Source organism: Myxine glutinosa, chromosome 3 (genome assembly GCF_964187855.1).
Source record: "Myxine glutinosa chromosome 3, kmMyxGlut1.1, whole genome shotgun sequence".
In the NCBI taxonomy this organism is placed as follows: domain Eukaryota; kingdom Metazoa; phylum Chordata; class Myxini; order Myxiniformes; family Myxinidae; genus Myxine; species Myxine glutinosa.
The window spans coordinates 179,733,457-179,751,484 of record NC_136263.1 but is presented as its reverse complement, the minus strand read 5'-3'; the positions used below and the strand labels follow the sequence as shown (position 1 = coordinate 179,751,484).

The 18,028-nt window shown below is 41.0% G+C and overlaps 1 protein-coding gene across 3 annotated transcripts in view; it reads right to left on the bottom strand.

The window, feature by feature from the left end:
• The window catches only part of LOC137423012 (E3 ubiquitin-protein ligase Mdm2), a 102,660-nt gene that overhangs the window by 53,765 nt on the left and 30,867 nt on the right, over positions 1-18,028 (bottom strand). For 2 of the 3 annotated variants that reach the window (XM_078774774.1, XM_078774775.1), the window contains exons 2-8: positions 10,786-10,859; positions 9,338-9,412; positions 8,828-8,961; positions 5,151-5,224; positions 4,630-4,697; positions 3,826-3,943; positions 3,570-3,736 (exon numbers count right to left, since the gene is read on the bottom strand). In XM_078774774.1, coding sequence (XP_078630900.1) covers positions 3,570-3,736; positions 3,826-3,943; positions 4,630-4,697; positions 5,151-5,224; positions 8,828-8,961; positions 9,338-9,412; positions 10,786-10,848 — 699 coding nt within the window. In that variant the 5' untranslated portion in view covers positions 10,849-10,859. The remainder of the gene's footprint in view (positions 1-3,569; positions 3,737-3,825; positions 3,944-4,629; positions 4,698-5,150; positions 5,225-8,827; positions 8,962-9,337; positions 9,413-10,785; positions 10,860-18,028) is intronic. The other variant, XM_078774776.1, reaches the window with a different exon arrangement.

Here is an 18,028-nt window from a genome sequence, read left to right as displayed (position 1 = left end):
GAGTATTTTACGTATTTTCAGTAGCACAATTTTGGAAGCGCAGTTTTTTTTTGTTTTTTTTTGTATACAGAATCGAGGCTCGTGAAAGAGCTAACATTTATCACACAAACAAATCAAACAGACAAACAAAATATATAAAAAGAGTTAGTTCTTTATCAAAGGGGCAGGGAGCATTCTAAGTGGCATGGAGCACCCCTCTGGTTTGTTCTTGTTTGGAGTACGCATGTATAAAGAGTATGTGCTCACTTCCAACTGTACATTTTCAAAACAAATGTTCCAGGAAAATTACATCCATCAATCAACACAGCACAGCACAGCAGATTTTTTTTTTTTTTTTTTTAAATCAACACAGCACACAGAGCACCTTGGGATACCATGAAATTCATATGCGATCCCTGTCAACACCTTTCTATTATACATGACATCATTAGATTTTAACATACCAGTACAACCTCAAATGCTCAAGGTATGGTGATAATAAAATAATACACTACAATATAAAGAGGAGGAAAAGAGATAGCGAGGCAATGAGGGAAAAAAAAATTTGGCCACAGCAGAATCTTCGGGCCGAATTTACGAAAGGCGTTTGCAAGTTAGACGAGTGTAGAATCACTAATTGTGCAATGATCACCCGTTAATCGACAATCACCGAAGAGTGATTATCTAATGCGGATCAAAACACAATCACAAACGCTTAAATAACAAAAACTTCTACATATCAGTGAGGGGAATGTGTCAAGAGTGTGTTTAAGGCCTTTAAGCAAGCACTGCATGGCTTATAATTGGTAGTTTACACGGAACGGGGAACATGGATGTGTTAGGGGTGCTTGAATTAGCTCAAGCAGAGGCAGAGAGGATAGGAATGGGGCAGTTCGACAACGTGGATCGAGAATCTTCAAGAACAGATGCAATACTTTGGAGAAGTATGACAATATCAAATTTGTCTGGCATTAGACTCCTGAAGGAATAATTTCGTTGGCAGCTGAATATAGTGCAAGATGACCTGGATCAACCTACGATGAGGAGCAATGTGATAAATACCCTCCAACAATTGTCAGTGGCGCTGAGATTCTATGCAATTGCATCATTTCAAATGGATGTTCGAGATATGTGCGGTGTTGCACAGGCTAATCGGCTGTTTAGACGCGCACAACTAATCGGCTGTTTAGACGAGCACAACTAATCGGCTGTTTAGACGAGCACAACTAATCGGCTGTTTAGACGAGCACAACAAATCGGCAGTTTAAACGCTCACAACAAATCGGCTGTTTAGACGCGCACAACAAATCGGCTGTTTAGACACGCACAACACATCGGCTGCTTAGACGCGCACAACAAATCGGCTGTTTAGACGCGCACAACAAATCGGCTGTTTAGACGCGCACAACAAATCGGCTGTTTAGACGCGCACAACAAATCGGCTGTTTAGAGGCGCACAACAAATCGGCTATTTAGATGCGCACAACAAATCGTCGGTTTAGACACACACAACAAATTGGCTATTTAGACACACACAACAAATCGGCTGTTTATAGGCGCACAACAAATCAGCTGTTTAGAGGTGCACAACAAATTATCTGCTTAGACGTGCACAACAAATCGGCTGTTTCGACACACAACAAATCGGCTGTTTAGATGCGCACAACAAATTGCTGTTTAGACACACACAACAAATCGACTATTTAAACACACACAACAAATCGGCTGTTTATCTCCCTTCGTAAATTGCTAACTAGACCGGTGATTATCTGTGCAAGTGCAAGTACAACGATGTTTTTGTCAGCGTTTGAGGGTTAGGCGTGTGTTAGCAAGGCGCTCTGTGTCTTTCGGAAAATCAGCCCTTCGAATATACATGTTATAAATTGCATTTAATTCATAAAGACTTTATTTATGAGAAATTGCAAATGTTTTCAAGCAAATAACCTTAACAATGATAGGATAAAATGAAAGAAAATCCCATGTCTGCTCAAGGTAGCTCTTGTAAATATGAAATATGAATACTGATCAGGTATTTCAAAATAAACAAGGTTGGTCTGTTTGACATTCCCATCCGAACATTGGTATCCTAGATACAATAATAATTTGGTCATTGTCACTTGTAATTCAAGTAAAAGTGCACTGATGTCTCCTAATTCGTCCTTGTCCTGCATGTGATTTACTCCATTATGACCACTAATAAAACCATTAACAACTTGGATGATTAATTATCAGAATTAGACAGAAACTAGTAACAATCATTAATATCTGAGGTCAGAACTCAAAATGGTCTACCGTCCCTGCAGCTCCAAAAATTCTGTTGATGAGGGTCTTTCTTCAAACAGGGATTCTCTGCTGTTCTTCCACACCAGTTCTCTTTTCCTCATCTGTGGAGACTTAAATTGCCACCAATGGAGTTAGCTGGGAGTCCATCCTCACAACACAGTCCATGATATTGCAGCTAAGGTATTTTCAGCTATATCAGGCCTTACTATGTTGCATTTCCAACTCACAACTATGTAAATGGGTATCGCTCCTGGTTCAACCTGGTGATGTTAAACTTTCAATCAAACTTATATTGCTTCTCCTCGGCTCCACTTGGCTCTTCTGATCATGCCCTTTTGAAACTGTTTGTCTGAATGGTGGTTCAGAGCCACCAAGGAACCATCATGTCTGGCTGTTCAGCAAAATAGATTGGTCTGCCTTTCAGTGGTTGCCTTTGAGACTGATCAGCTGCAGACACTGACACTTCTTCAAACTTCTTCCTCAACAAACTGCTTTTTCCCATTAACCAGTTTGGCCCTTTATCGACCTTCGTGGGTGGGAAAACTTGTATGCTGGATGGGAATTTTCAGTGTGGGAAAGTAGAATTTGTACAGGAAGAGAACGATTTGTGCCTTGGCCATTTCTGTAATGACAGAGTTAAGGCATTCACCATTTATATGAGCAGTGGCCACGATGACTCCATTCTTGAAGAGCAAAGGAACAGATGAGGTACATGGACTTGAACAACTGCCAGCACGTTTTGATAGATGCTGAGAGAAATGAAAATCCAATCTCGGATAAGCCTGATTTTGATCTTTGTCACATCTCCGAAGCGAAGTATGGAGTGAGAGCTTTACAGAGAGACTGCAACATCTCATCGATGTGGGTAACTTTGCAGAAGGAGAAGGCATGCTGGTTTCTGGCAATTGCCTCAACAGGTATTGTTGTAATAGAGATGGGATGTCGGACAGCAGAGCTGGACATGTGAAGGTAGGCACTGATTAAGGAGAGTATAATGTTGAGAAACATGTCCGAGGCATTACCTATGTCAACAGTTGGAGATGGTGGATCCGTCTGTGGAAAAGATGACAGACTGAAGGCCAGGCAAATATGTATGCTGGATTAAACTATCAAATGCAGCAGCACCAATGTGGTTCCCTGAAGACAGCCAGCAAAATATACTTTCAAGAGGAAATTATCTGAGGAGACATGGGGAGCTGAGCAAGAGCAGGAAAGGTTGGAGGGGGTTCATATTTTGTCAACCCATAACATAATGTTTATCTGAGATTAAACCAAACCAAACATGAGGTGCAAGAAGGGTTTCCCACCTGCCAACTAGCAGGCTCTGTCGATGCCGTGCTGTCACAGTCCGAATCGCGTGGCAGAGCACTCACGAACCACCCTGGCACTTCAGTCTCTGCCTCTGTTTCCGACAAGCTTCTGCGTGATCGCTTCTGGGAGGACTCCGAGGAAACCCAGCTTTCATCTTTGGATTCTGCAAACAGATATAGGATATCCTTTGCAATAAACAACATCACACTCTTAAACCTGCACCACTGCAATTACCACTGCACTACAAAATACCTTGCTCCACATCTCGACTACGTTTCTGCCTGGCCATCGTCGAGTCTGCTGGCGGTGAGGCCCTTGATCCACAAGCAGCACTTTCACTAACCTGGGACAATTCTGAGGTGATGGAATCCTGTGTGGAAAGCAAAGAAAAACAAACAACACGGGCATCATTCCAGAATTTGTACCAAGGTGTGATACCCAATGGAATGAGGAGCTCAATGCTGTCCCAGTGTCCCATATGTACCTCATTTCTATGCACCACTCAACTCGGATTCAAAGCACAGATTTAAGCTGATCTGCGTTCTCTCGCCAAGTTGAATGAAAAGCTTCTGTTTTGGTGAAACATCAATTTTCTACGCATATGGGCGGTTCTTCCCCAGAAAGCCTCGTGACAAAACTGATAGGAAGGATGCTATTGAATTTCTTCTGACAATCCCAACAATTACTTTGAGCCTTTGTTAGTAAAGATATTGAAGCACAGAAAAAGCAGAAGGAGAAAGAGAGATAACGCTAGATAGTCAAGGTTTAATCACACTCGTCAAATGATTGGTCAGTGCTGTGACGTACTTCCACCTATCCCACTTCAGCTCACTTTAAGAAAGGGTCTGAAAATAATTGGGGCCAACTAGGATTGCCAGCCAATGCGGGTTGGGTGAATTAACAAGGGACAGCCAGGTTTCCAACCCGAGTTGAATGGTGTACAGAGACGAGGCAAAAGGGAGTGAGTTTCCAGAAAAGGAGTCTCTGCCCCTGAGTACAGAGAAGGGACTCTGCACAGGACCACACAGGCACCACGGCTCACTCAGTCCCAATTACCTCCTGGCTGCGTTCTTCAGTTGAGGAACAATGACCTTGCTTCACAACTGTGGAAGCCTCTTCCGCATCTGTTATCATGAACAAAAACACGCACAAGGACCTTTTCCCCGAACAGCCAGTTGCACAAAAAAGGTGTGGCAATCTATGGGCCTTCTCAAAAAATTATGCGACGGCCAAGCATGTTGTGTTATAAATCAGAATAGTACTACTGATAGGTAAAATGTTTAAAAAAAAAAATTGACAGTAGGCTGAAAAACGCACGCACACACAAATATAATGTTTGCTGTTTTCATTTAACCAAGGTAGTGATTTAGAGTGCACTACCCACTTATAGGTAATAATTTAGTGCCAAGAGCCAATCAGAAATTTCCCTTTGGTTGGTAACAAGATTTGACCACAATATGTGGCCTGCCACCAGATGTAGACCAGATCCAGATCAAAATTGAAGCTCACTATTCTCCGACTGCAGAACAAGATGGAGTAAAAAAAAATGCTACAATAAACAAGTTTTGCCAACTCACCTTTCATTTGGGATTTTCTACAAACAGGGCTCAGATGCTTAGAAAGGAGAGCAGGAACAGAATTACTTGATGACCTGTTAAGCAAAATGTGAAGAAATGAATTACTTCACAGCACAATGCTTCGATACTTCACAGGTAATAATGACGTAGTAGTCTCGACATCATCCAGCCAATGCTCTCTCATTCTTACTTACAACACTGTAGCGTATGAACCTGCATCAGCACTGTGTTGGGCTGGTGGTCCGAGGTCACCAAGATGCAGAAATATGACAGAAAGACTCGATGGTTTTATGAGCCAACCCAGAAACCCTTTGGTTTCAACCATGTGGCAGAATTTTAAACACCCATCCCTCTACATCCCACCCTGCCCAAGGTTTTTAAAAGCCAATGTATTAAAGAAGAATTCATCACCCAGAATGTTTGTGTGAAATCCAAACTGCACGAGTTTCCTCCTTCCACCGCATTTGCGAGTTTTCTGTATGTGCGACGTGTTTTGTGCGTGGCATGTGGTTTACTAGTTACAAGTAGCTCTACGATGAGCAAAAAATAAATTAACTAGAAAACAGAATTTGATGTGCATGTGTCGCTTTAAGGACCTCCGCTCCCATTACATGCCAACCTACTGTAGTGTTTGATCTTATTTAAAGGCCACATGGAAAATTAAACATCACATGTTAGACAGCGTGAGAGAAAAAGAGCGATAAATAAAAGAGAGACAACATCAGATGCTTCTAACTCGAGTTATGGTCTGCAAAGTGATTTGCAAAGGGAAGATGACCTTCGACCTGTTAAACCCAGAATATAATCAGTTCCCCCATTGTATTACATTGTATACTTGTGCCAAGTTTGGTTGAAATTACTTTCAGTAGTTCACAAGGTATTGCGGTAAGAAAATGATTTTCAATTGAAGAGCACGTGACCTTTGACCTTTAATCTTTTGAACCGAAAATTGAATCAGTATATCTTTGTGTTATAGTCTCTACTTGTGCTAAATTTGGTTGAAATCCCATCAGTGGTTCACAAGGTAATGGGTAACAAAAAAACGATAATGGGCAGATGGACGCACGCACGCATGCATGGGTGGACAGACAGCGAACATGTCTTCGACCTTCGGTGTGGAGTCATAAAAAGTTAAATACAGACCGATTGCCTTTTAGGAATACACAATGTGGCATTATAAGCAAGCTTGCTTTATTTTTTTTATTTTTTTTGGGTACCATTCCCAAATTAACCCCTTTGGTTATTTTCTCCAGCTACACAGTATTAATTCTGCTCAAATGGCCAGACATCAATTACTATTGTTTTACATGCAACATGTGAAAACAATCCCACGCCAAAAAATCACAACAGGGAAATCTCAAAATGCACAATTCGCAGGGTGGTGTCCAAACTTGCAAAGCGTCTTCCACTCGACTACCACTCCACACCCAGCTCCAGGCCAAAATGGCAACATGCCTATAATGGATAAATTATAGCATGGAATTTGTTTTTCCCAAATGCTGCTGACTTAAAAATGGATGATTTGGACATAATCAGAGTTTAACCTGGGTCATGTAAAACACAAACATGAAATACATGTTTAATAAAAAATAGCGTAGTACTTACTTCACAAATCAAAAATAGCTTAGTACTTACTGCCAGTGGGTGCCCCGGTTGAGAATAGGTACACCGTATCCCTGCGTGTCATAAGAGGCGACTAAAGGGTTGGTGTGTCAGGTAAGGGCAACCGGCCATAAAAACATTACCTCAAAAACGGAACCATGACGATTGTCTCAAAAACGGAACCATGATGATTGTCATGGGGCTCGCAAGGCTAACCCCCGCTCTAGCAGGGAAAAATGGCGTTAAAAAGGGCTGTTGTTGTTGTTGTTGTTGTTGGACTTATTTCACAAATCAGAATACCATATGTCCAAACAACCATAACAAGTTGTAAAATATCAATCCCCAAATATTAATGGTTTTTCAAATATCTTTACTCAACATAATGCTGTTTGGCCTCGGAACACGTGCTGTCAATTTTCACAGCACATGATGTAAAGCTAATTGTAGTACATTTACCTTTCTCCCAATTGTACCAACTAACTTCTCCAAATTGTACCAATCGTCTTCCAGTTCCCGTTTTGTTTCTGTTCATACAAAGCTTTCCACTTTTTAAACGTTATCCTGTTTCGGTATTCTTTTGGTTTTTTTCACTTCCATGAATTCCTGATTAACCATCTTTCAATTTCATTATAAACTAAAGAGTTCATAGAACATGATACCCCCACACAGTGTTCAAGTATATACTTCAATTGTAATGAAATAATTATTTTGTTTTAACCTTTTGAATCCTGAGCTCCTTGAACTTTCAGCTCCCCCACCCTGGACTCCCTGGAGAAAAATTAATGAAAAGTTTAAATTGGTTTTATATCGGTTTTCTGCCTGTACTTGCAAACAATTCATATTCTTTTTTGAGTTTATCACCAATTGGCTAAAGATGGTGGAAGAAGAAATGCTTGCAAAGGGGTTAACAAGGAGAGATGCAGAAAATAGGGCAAAATGGAGAAGATTGTCATGGGGACCGCAAGGCTAACTCCCGCTCTAGCAGGGAAAATGGTCTTAAAATGCATGTTGTTGTTGTTGTTGTTATCAGCAATACTGCACTTTGTGGTGCCTGTCAAACCAGCGGTTTCGGTTGAAAAAAGACATCTGAAAACATGGGCAATCAAGAGATCGAGCAGAACTGCTCATTTTAACCGGTACAAGTGTATACCCTACTCAACGCAAATCCAGTCAATGAGAGGGTGCTCCGGGGGGGGGGGGCTGGGGGGGGGCTCGATTCACTTTAAGTAATTAAAGCTCGTTAAAGTAAACATTCCGGCAGTCGGAAGTTTAGCGCTATCGAAGCAGTGTTACACACCACCTCATTTAACAAGTCCAAGAACTGCTAAGCTGGAGGTTATTGGAAGTGACAATAAACCGATTTGTGTTGTACAGTGTTCAAGTATATAATTCAATTTAATTAACAAAGATTTTAAAAGTTGTATGAATAAATAAATAAATTCATCAATTTACTGCTGTTTTCGCAGTGGCTTTTCCACCACCCTATCTAACATGTTACATTAGTTATTTGTGCCTGGTTTTTTGTATCCTTTATGACGTCCTTAAAAACAATAAGCTTCCTGTTTAGAATGATTTTAGATTTTGTTTGACTGCCAGGCAGGCAGACAGAGTAAAAAGTTGCCAAACCCAGTTTTCACTTCGCGTGGTGAAAAATAAAAATCAGCTCGATGACAAGTTGATGAACAAGTTGAATTTTTTTCCATGTGTGTCAATAACATACCTACAAACACGCTGCATCCGTGCTTTCGGGAAACGAGGGTGTGGATACTTAAGTTTTCAAATTAGCTTTTGGGCGAATTTAGAATGAAAAAAAGGCCAAACTTTACCTTTATTAGTACGTATTTGGCAATTTGGCAAAATGACAGCTTAAACCCTGCATCTTTGATTTTTTTGGAATTCCAGGGGTTCCCATTAACTGCAACACCAAATTGTTTGCGCACAGTGGCAGCACCCTATCATAATAAAGTAAAGCTTCCAATAACATCCCTTTCACTGGGAATGGAAGCCACCTCATGTTTAACCAAATATAGTTCAGCAGAAACAAACAAACAATTACCAATACAGGTCAAGCATACCTGGGCTCTTTTATGGAAAAACTTTGTACCCCAAAGACTTCTTCAAGGAGATCACCCCTACAGTATACTATATGATGCTGCTTTTTATCAAAAAGGTGTTTGTTCTTGATGTATTGTCCAAGGAAATCAATTACCTTCAGGAAACAAAAAATAATTGTTAGAATCTTTGACATTTTGCATCGCTTGTAAACTATCAAAAACATGCATGTCAATTGCTTCCTGAAAAGTTTCATTTCTTGACAAATACACGATGCAGACAATACCTGTTTTCAATATCATACGCTATGGAAAGACTGTTTACAGCCAACCGATTTCAATGAAGATACAAACATTCCACTAATGTATTATAGGTTGTGACACAAGATGAACTGAACGGCAATATACAGCAATGAGGACAAGATACCAACTCATCACTACACAGAACACAACCATCTTACATTAATAGCAAAACATGATGCATACTGTAAAACTAGAATACCTTGCACGTGTCATTTTCAAAAAAGGTCTTACCTGTTGCATGGATAAAACATCACCCCGTGCTCCACCTAAATGCAGTACTCTTTGCAGTAGAGGGCTCGGTTTCACCTGCAGGCACAAGGTTTATATTCACAATGCAATGACTCATTAGTATCGCGCAACTCCTGTGAAACAGAAAGATGATTAAAATTAAACTGGACTTTTATTTATAAAAGGTAGAATAGCATATTTATATTAATATATAATATGTGAAAGAATTTTTCTTTGAAGTGTTGCCACCACAATACCTATAATCGCACATTTCCTGCTTTAATGCATGTGCCAACTCGAACGACACTCTTCGACGTCACGACGTCGACCGATATACTTGTATAAAGTCACGACATCGACCGATATACTTGTATAAAGTTTGATTAAAATCCATTCAGCTGTTCTCAAGTAATCACATTTTTACATGACATGACCTCTGACCTTTGATCTGTTGATGCTGCAATCCAATCAGTTAATCTTTGCATCACATATACTTATTCCAAGTATGTTTCAAATCCCAACTCTTGTTCATAACTTGGCACGGGAAAATAAATTTTACTTAACATGACCTCTGACCTTTAACCTCTTGACCCCAAAATTTAATCAGTTCATGTTTACATCATTATACATACCTGCACCAAGTTTGACTAAGATACCTTCAGCCGTTCTTAACCCTTTGAGTACGGGATTTTTTTTTTGATACAAATACCCCCGGTACGGGATTAATTTGGCATTACGGGAATGCAACCACGTATTGACGATCTATTTATCGGTATAGTCGATGACGTGTAGTAACGTCATACGTACACAAAACTTTTTCGCGGGTTGCGGCACTGGACGTCATCTGTACTCAAAGGGTTAAGTTATCAAGGTAACGAAGAAATTGTAACTTAACATGACCTCTGATCTTTGACCTCTTGACACCAAAATCGAATCAGTTTATCTTTGCATCATAATATAGAATTATACGAAATTTGGTGAAATTCCCATGACTGGTTCACAAGTTAGCTCGGTAACAGAATTTTACCTGACAGAACATCTGACATTTGAGCTTTTGATCCCAAAATCGAATCAGTTCCTCTTTACCTCATTATACATACCTGCATCATGTTTGACTAAGATCCCGTCAGACGTTCTCAAGTTATCATGGTAATAAAAACCTATCACGGACGGACGGACAGCCGGCCAGAAGGACGGACAACCTGAAAACATAATGCCCCCGGCAACTTCGTCGGCAGAGGCATAAAAACGAAAAGAGTGAGAACCAAAAAGGGTTTCACAGAGAATGATTATCAAATGTCTGGTCAATGAAAACATCAATCCTATTGAAGATTACAGATTATTGGCTGCTCAGTACAAGGATGTCAAGGGCAAGCTCACATAAACACAAGTTCAGGTGGCATTTGAATCACCCAAGTATGTTGCATGAAAATGTCTCCTGTCACACTCACCAAGTCTTGCCTTTGGAAGCAACGTTGCCCCACAGTTTTCGGTTCAAATGTGCTGTCAGCCATTGCAGTGAAACCTGTGATGAACAAGGTGCAAATCAGTATCACTGCATACACAAACTAGAGAGTTCATAGACTGCATTACCCCACACAGTGTTCAAGTATATAATTCAATTGAAATAAAATAATGATTTTAAAGGTTGTATAAAACAAAATTCCGGGAAGTTAAGCACAATTGATGCAATCTTATTTAACATGTCCAAGTACTGCAAAACTAGAGGTTTTGGAAGTGTTAAGAAGCCAATTTGTGTTCTCCAGTGTTCAAGTATATAGTTAGAATTTAAATGAAATCAAGATTGTAAAGGTCGTACAAACAAGAACAGCACTCTCCGATGTCACGTCGTCGACTGATGTGCCTCCACCCACATTATTACATCATTATACATACTTGTACAAAGTTTCATTGAAATCCTTTCAGCTGTTCTCATGTCAAAATTTTACCTGACATAACCTCTGACCTTTGTTGCCAAAATCTTATCAGTTCATCTTAATATATACTGTTATGTCTGGCGGGGTAGTGATATGTAGAGTAGATAGATCTGAATAGGTAACGTGCTTCGTCTGTCGCGGTAGGGAATCTGACCTTGTAATAAGTTCATGTGTAGGCGTTTTGTCGGGTAAGGCGTATACTTGTGAACCTACCAGGAGGTTCGTGTGTTAAGTAGAGTTAGGGATTAAAGAGCGCCCCTGTGTGTCCTCACATGGTTAGCCAAACCTTTGTCCCTTTTGGCACTGCAGACCAACATAGACATTCCGACAAGTCCTTAGCGCTACACTAAGTAATTCCCTTCTCTGACGAGACTCTGGAAGAGAACCGGCAAAAGGAAACCAGGCCGGGACACCGCCGATAATGGCCGCCGTCACCTACACCTCCGGCGGGCCTATCCACCTCAAATAGCACGCGCTATGACCACGGAGTAGGGAGCGAGGTTGGGAGGCGCGATGGGCGTGGTCCTGAGCGAAGCTGGGAGGTTCGGTGGAAGGGACCGATTGGTTGGCAGCGCACCAAGGCTGACGTCACCGGCTCGCAGATATTAGCGAGGGCCGAACGCCATTTTGGCAGTTACTTCTGGCAGTGAGTCTTGAGACGCAGTAGAGTGAGTGAGTTGGCCAGCAGTGGAGTTCGGACAGGGAGAGAATTGTGAGAGTTGCTTCGTTGGCTTGAACTTGGCTCGAAGCGGCACTTGGCGTGCAGTGGAATCGCGCTCTCTTCCCCTTTTTGCCGTTCTTCGTCGTTCTGTGTTTGTGCTCGAGTTGAGGGTCGACCTGGAGCTCGATGGCCTGTGTTGGACGCATGGTGCTGGTGCACGGACCTCGTGGGCAGCGAGTGGATCGGAGCTTGGAGCGAGGCCTGGTGGCGGCCGAGCGGGGCCATGTTACATGGAAGACGACCAGAGACAGATAAGACCGAACTACGCGTTCCCCCCTTACACGACGAGACGTGTTATTTTGGTATTCTTTTCCCTCGTCTGTGCTTTGAGATCTGTCGTGTGGGGACGTCCCAATTTAGGCCATTATTTGATTACCGTCGCGTTTTATTGTATCGGGTCCAGAATAAATCTTTATTTTTGTACATTGAATTTGGTGTCCGTGTTGAGTTAATTTCGGTTGCAGGATTGAAGCTGCGCCGGCACGCAGAAGGTAAGTGCTTCCGCAGCCTCCATTTTCCTTCTCCCTCCCGTGCGACACATAGTAAAATCCGTTTGGGTTGTGCCTCCGAATAAGACCGTTTAGGCTATCCACGACTCTAGTGTTAACCGGAGTTGCGCGACAATATTTATACCAACAACATGCATTTTAAGGCCATTTTCCCTGCTAGAGCAGGGGTACCAAGTTTGGTCAAAAATCCCATCACTAGTTCACAAGTTAGCACAGTAACAGAATTTTCACCGAATGGGACCTCTGACCTCTTGACCCCATAATCTAATCAGTTTATCTTTACATCATTATACACACTTGTACATAGTTTGACTTGGTTTCCTTCAGCCGTTCTTAAGTCGTCGCGGTAACAAAAACGTATTACAGACCTTGACTTTTGACCTTACACCTTTGACCTCTTTATGCCAAAATCTAATCAGCTCATCTTTGCATCATAATATACAAGTTACCTGTACCAAGTTTGGTCAAAATACCATCACAGGTTCAAAAATTAGCTCGGTAACAGAACTTTTACCTGACGGGACCTCTCACCTTTAACCTCTTGACCCCATCATCTAATCAGTTCATCTTTGCATCATTGTACATTCTTGTACCAACTTTGGTCAAAATCCCAACACTGGTTCACAAGTTATCGTGGTAACAGGATTTTTACTTAACATCACCTCTGACGTTAATTAATGCCAGGGTGGTTGACTCAACTTGCCATCCTTCCGAGGTCGACAAATTGAGTACCAGTTCACTGGTAATTCCCTGTGTGTCGTAAGAGGCGACTAACAGGGTTGGCGGCAGGAAGGGCATCCGGCTGTAAAACATTGCTTCAAAAAAAGGGGACCACAGTGCCTGAAAAAGACCAACCCCTGCTCTGCAGGGAAAAAATGGCCTCTAAAGGTGGTTCTTCTTCTTTATCACCTCTGACGTTTGACCCCAAAATCGAATCAGTTCATCTTTACATCATACTACATACTTGATCAAAGTTTGATTTAAATCCCTTCAGTCATTCTCAAGTTATCGCAGTAATGAAAACCTATCATGGATGGACAGGCGAACGGACAACCCAAAAACATAATGCCTCCGGCGACTTTGTCAAAGGAGGCATTTTTTTTAAAAAATGGAAATTTACGGCCGTTGACGCAGTGTCTGTTACACCACCGTATTTACAAGTTACACAAGTTATTTGTGCCTGTTGTTTGTGCTATTCATGACATCCTTAAAAACAGTAAGTTTCCTGTTTGGAATGATTTAAATTTTGTTTGACTGCCGGACAGACAGTGTACAAAAAAAAAGAAAAAAGTATCTCACTCCACTCTCCGCATGTGTGATCGGGAAAACTTTCGAGCCAAAGTACTGTAAAACTAGAGGTCCGTTTTCCGATTCATGTTCAAAATATAACATTAACTTGAAATGAAGTTGTTCCTCGATCACAAACGGTCGTTTTTCGATAGATGGCCAGACAGAAGTGAACCGATTGCTTAACCCGGCTTTTCACTTCACATGTGTGGGGTAATTACAAGAGCTGCACAAGTCCTGTTAGGCTGGCTGGAACCAGTGCAATGCCGGCACCCTCAAGCAGACAACTTATTCTGACTGCTCAGATATCCGATGAGAAAGCTTGTTTTATTAAAATTAAAAACCCCAAGGTCCAGGTAAGAGATAAACAGTGGTAAGATCGTAGTAACTTGACACTAACTGCAGTTAACTGTAGTAATTAATGCTTAATTAATTATAGTTAGAATGTGGTGTACAATTTTTGGCTCATTTATGACAGAGTCAAGACGAGCTTTTAAACCCATAACGATGTCCTTCAGTCAGGCACACAGTGGGTCCATTTTTCGTTTTTCCCATATTCCTCTGTGGCGTCTCAACGGATAGCTTTGAAACTCGGCATGAAATGCGCAAAAAGAATGCGGCCTTTTTTTCCCCCCATTTCCATCCAAGTGGTGATATAATTATCGACTCGACTCAAAATGTAATTTATGTTTGTATGTCCATCACATATCGTGAGATTCCATCACATCACGCGATTGTGAATTAAATAAAAAAGTGACGTTTCATCATCGTTTAATTTTAACCCATAATGCCTGTCAATTTAATTTGATCTTGATGATAATTTAATTACGCCTCTACATTAAATTTTAACTTCTTAATGTCATTAACACCCTCTTGCTTTGAAGAATGGGAAAGAAAGGACGACGTGAGGACAGAGTTGGAGGGGATGGGGAATTGGGGAGGAGGGTGGGAGGGTGGGCAGACATTGCACAGTCCTTTTAGACCTTTTAAAACGTTTTCAACACTTTTGACTCTTTAGACCCGTTCAACACTTTAGACCCGTTCAACACTTTATACCCTTTAGACCCGTTCAACACTTTAGACCCTTTCAACACTTTGGACTCTATAGACCCTTTCAATACTTTAGACTCTTTAGACCCTTTCAACTCTTTCGACCCTTTCAACACTTTCGACCCTTTCAACACTTTCGACCCTTTCAACACTTTCGACCCTGTCAACACTTTCGACCCTTTCAACACTTTCGACCCTTTCAACACTTTAGACTCTTTCAACACTTTAACCACTTTCAACACTTTGGACCCTTTCAACACTTTGGACCCTTTCAACACTTTAGACCCTTTCAACACTTTAGACCCTTTCAACACTTTAGACCCAATTAGACCCTTACATTCTTTCGACACTTTGAGGGTCCTTTCACGAGACATAACCTAATGGAATGTTTTTCATCAATTCAGGACTCGTTCATCTGACTTTCACTGCGTGGATACAATTTTTTTATCAGGCCTTTCAGCACCCGTGGGCCTCTAAATTTCCATAAAATCAAACTGAAAATCAACTTTATCACCAAATGCACCCCAACTATGACCACCCTCCATTGAGAGATGAACGTCTGTCCCACTTGGGACTGTTTGTTATAACTAACAGAAGGCCTTGGTAGAAATACCACAATAGAAAAAACAAGTCAGGAGACAGCGATGGTTCACGAGCGAGCGGTATTCAATGACAAAGGACGGACTATAACCGAAACAGGCCCGGACTGGGGGGTCGGGGGCCCACGTGACAGGTGTCGGCCCCCGACATGCGGTGTACATGCCTATTTACAAAGGGCCCCAAAGCACTGCGTGCGCAGGCCTTTAAGAGCCAGCTGTACGTAATTGTGTGTGGTGCTGGCCCTGAAATGTCAAAACGAAGATTACTGACTTTGAAATGAGATAGAAAATAATGTATAACCAATTATGAGGACAGTTAGCTACACAATACCGAAACTTCGGTTCGATTCCGACAACTTTGAAAATTTGATCTTTGTGACCTTCAAAGGTCAAAGGTCGAAGATTCTGAAATTTGTTGGAAAACTTGTATTTCATGATGTATGTGATAATATAAGATCATGTACGACATTTCACCCTACTAGGAAGTGAACAATGTAGTAAAACCATCAAAAATCGACTTTTCTAAATTTCCTGACCTTGACCTTGGGGCGAAAATGAAAAATCGAGCTCCGTGGGGCTAGACACATGACATTGGCCTAACCAAATACCGAAACCCCTGTCAGATTCCACCAAACCCCTCGGAGAAGATGTAGCTTGAACTTGATTGCCCCCCTAAAAAGACATCTTTATCGGGCGTCGCTCCGCCCACAATGGGCGCCATACGCCCACTCTAGGCAGGACACAACTAGATCATGATATCAACCTCCCACCCAAGTTTCATCAAGATCGGATGATATCATCGGGTAGTTATGCTGCGGACAGACAGACAGAGACACCCATGATGAATATAGTGGTCACTCTGTTTGATAACTCGTGAACCAAAAGGAGGCCTCTTATTCTTGCACTGGTTGAAAGCTCTCGAAAATGGGACATACAATAAGGAATGTATTGAAGTTGTATGCACTGTACCTGCCACTTATAGAAAAGAAGAGAGTAAAATGAGTTTAACAACTTGGTTCATTCAAAACACTTGATTGGGTAAAACTTACCATTAATTATGTATGGGGATAGTTTTAGGCTTATGAACGAACATAATACAGGCTGTCCACAAAGTCTTGTTGCAGTTTATTTTTATGCATCCGCCAACGAAGTTTTCAGGTTGTCCGCTGTCCATCCGTCTGTCCATCCATCCGTCCGTCCATCCGTGATAGGTTTTCGTTACGCGATAACTTGAGAACGGCTAAATGGATCTTAGTCAAACTTGGCACAGGTCTGAGGATGAGGTAAAGATGAACTGATTATATTTTGGGGTCACGAGGTCAAACGCCAAAGGTCAGAGGTCATGTAAGGTAAAAATCCTGTTACCGTGATAACTTGTGAACCAGTGATGGGATTCTGACCAAATTTGGTACACTTATGTGGAATGATGTAAAGATAAACCGATTAGATTTTGGGGTCAAGAGGTCAAAGATCAAAGTCTGTAATATGTCTATAACTTGAGAACGGCTAAAGTGATCTAATTCAAACTTGGTACAGGAATGTATAATGATGTGAAAATGAACTGATTATAATTTGGGGCCAAGAGGTCAAAGGTAAAAGTCTGTAATATGTCTATAACTTGAAAACGGCTGAAGTGATCTAATTCAAACTTGGTACAGATATAGACTACTCGCAATAAGTTAGGGATATTGTGGGAGTGAGTTTATTTTTTTTATAGGGGTTAGGGTTAGGGTATTGAAATCAACAATGCTGTGTTTTTTCACACTCATTAATAACCATAGAATTAGGACCAACAACTTTTTTTCAACATAATTAATACACAAAATCAACCACACCGAAGAACCTGCCAATATCCCGAACTTATTGTGAGTAGTGTATATATATATATATATATATATATATATATATATATATATATATATATATATATATATATATATATATATATGCATAATGATGTAAAGATTGACTGATTCGATTTTGGGGTCCTGAGGTCAAAGGTCAGAGGTCATGTCAGGTAAAAATTTGATAACTTGAGAACAGCTGAATGGATTTAAAGCAAACTTGGTACAAGTATTATAATGATGTAATAATGTGGGCAGAGGCATATCGGTCGACACTGTGACGTCGAAGAGTGTCTTCAAAGAGTGTCGTTATAGTTTTTATTACAACCAAACCAAAGTAGATACAATGATGCAGTTTTTATTTTTTTTACATTTTGTCACACAATTCATCAAGTTTGTGTTCTTCAATACTCAACATGTGCACCGTTAGGGACGCCTAACACGTTTTAACAGATAAAAAAAAAATAAGGAGGATTGAGGCATACCAGCCTTGCAGCACCTAAACTGTGGCGTATGCACCACCCGGATTCCATTTTTTGTCTAATTGAAAAAAATTAAAATTTCCCTCGAGGTTTGGATTAATTTTAAGCAACTTTTACTTAATATTTTCTTTCTCTCTGAAGGGCATTTCTGTGTTTCAGAGTGGGAAAGACAGACAGCATTAGCCTATTTTATATACTGTATATACGAGTAAAAAGCCCATCGAATATGACAGGTTGGAACAGTATATTCGACGGTGCAGCCTCA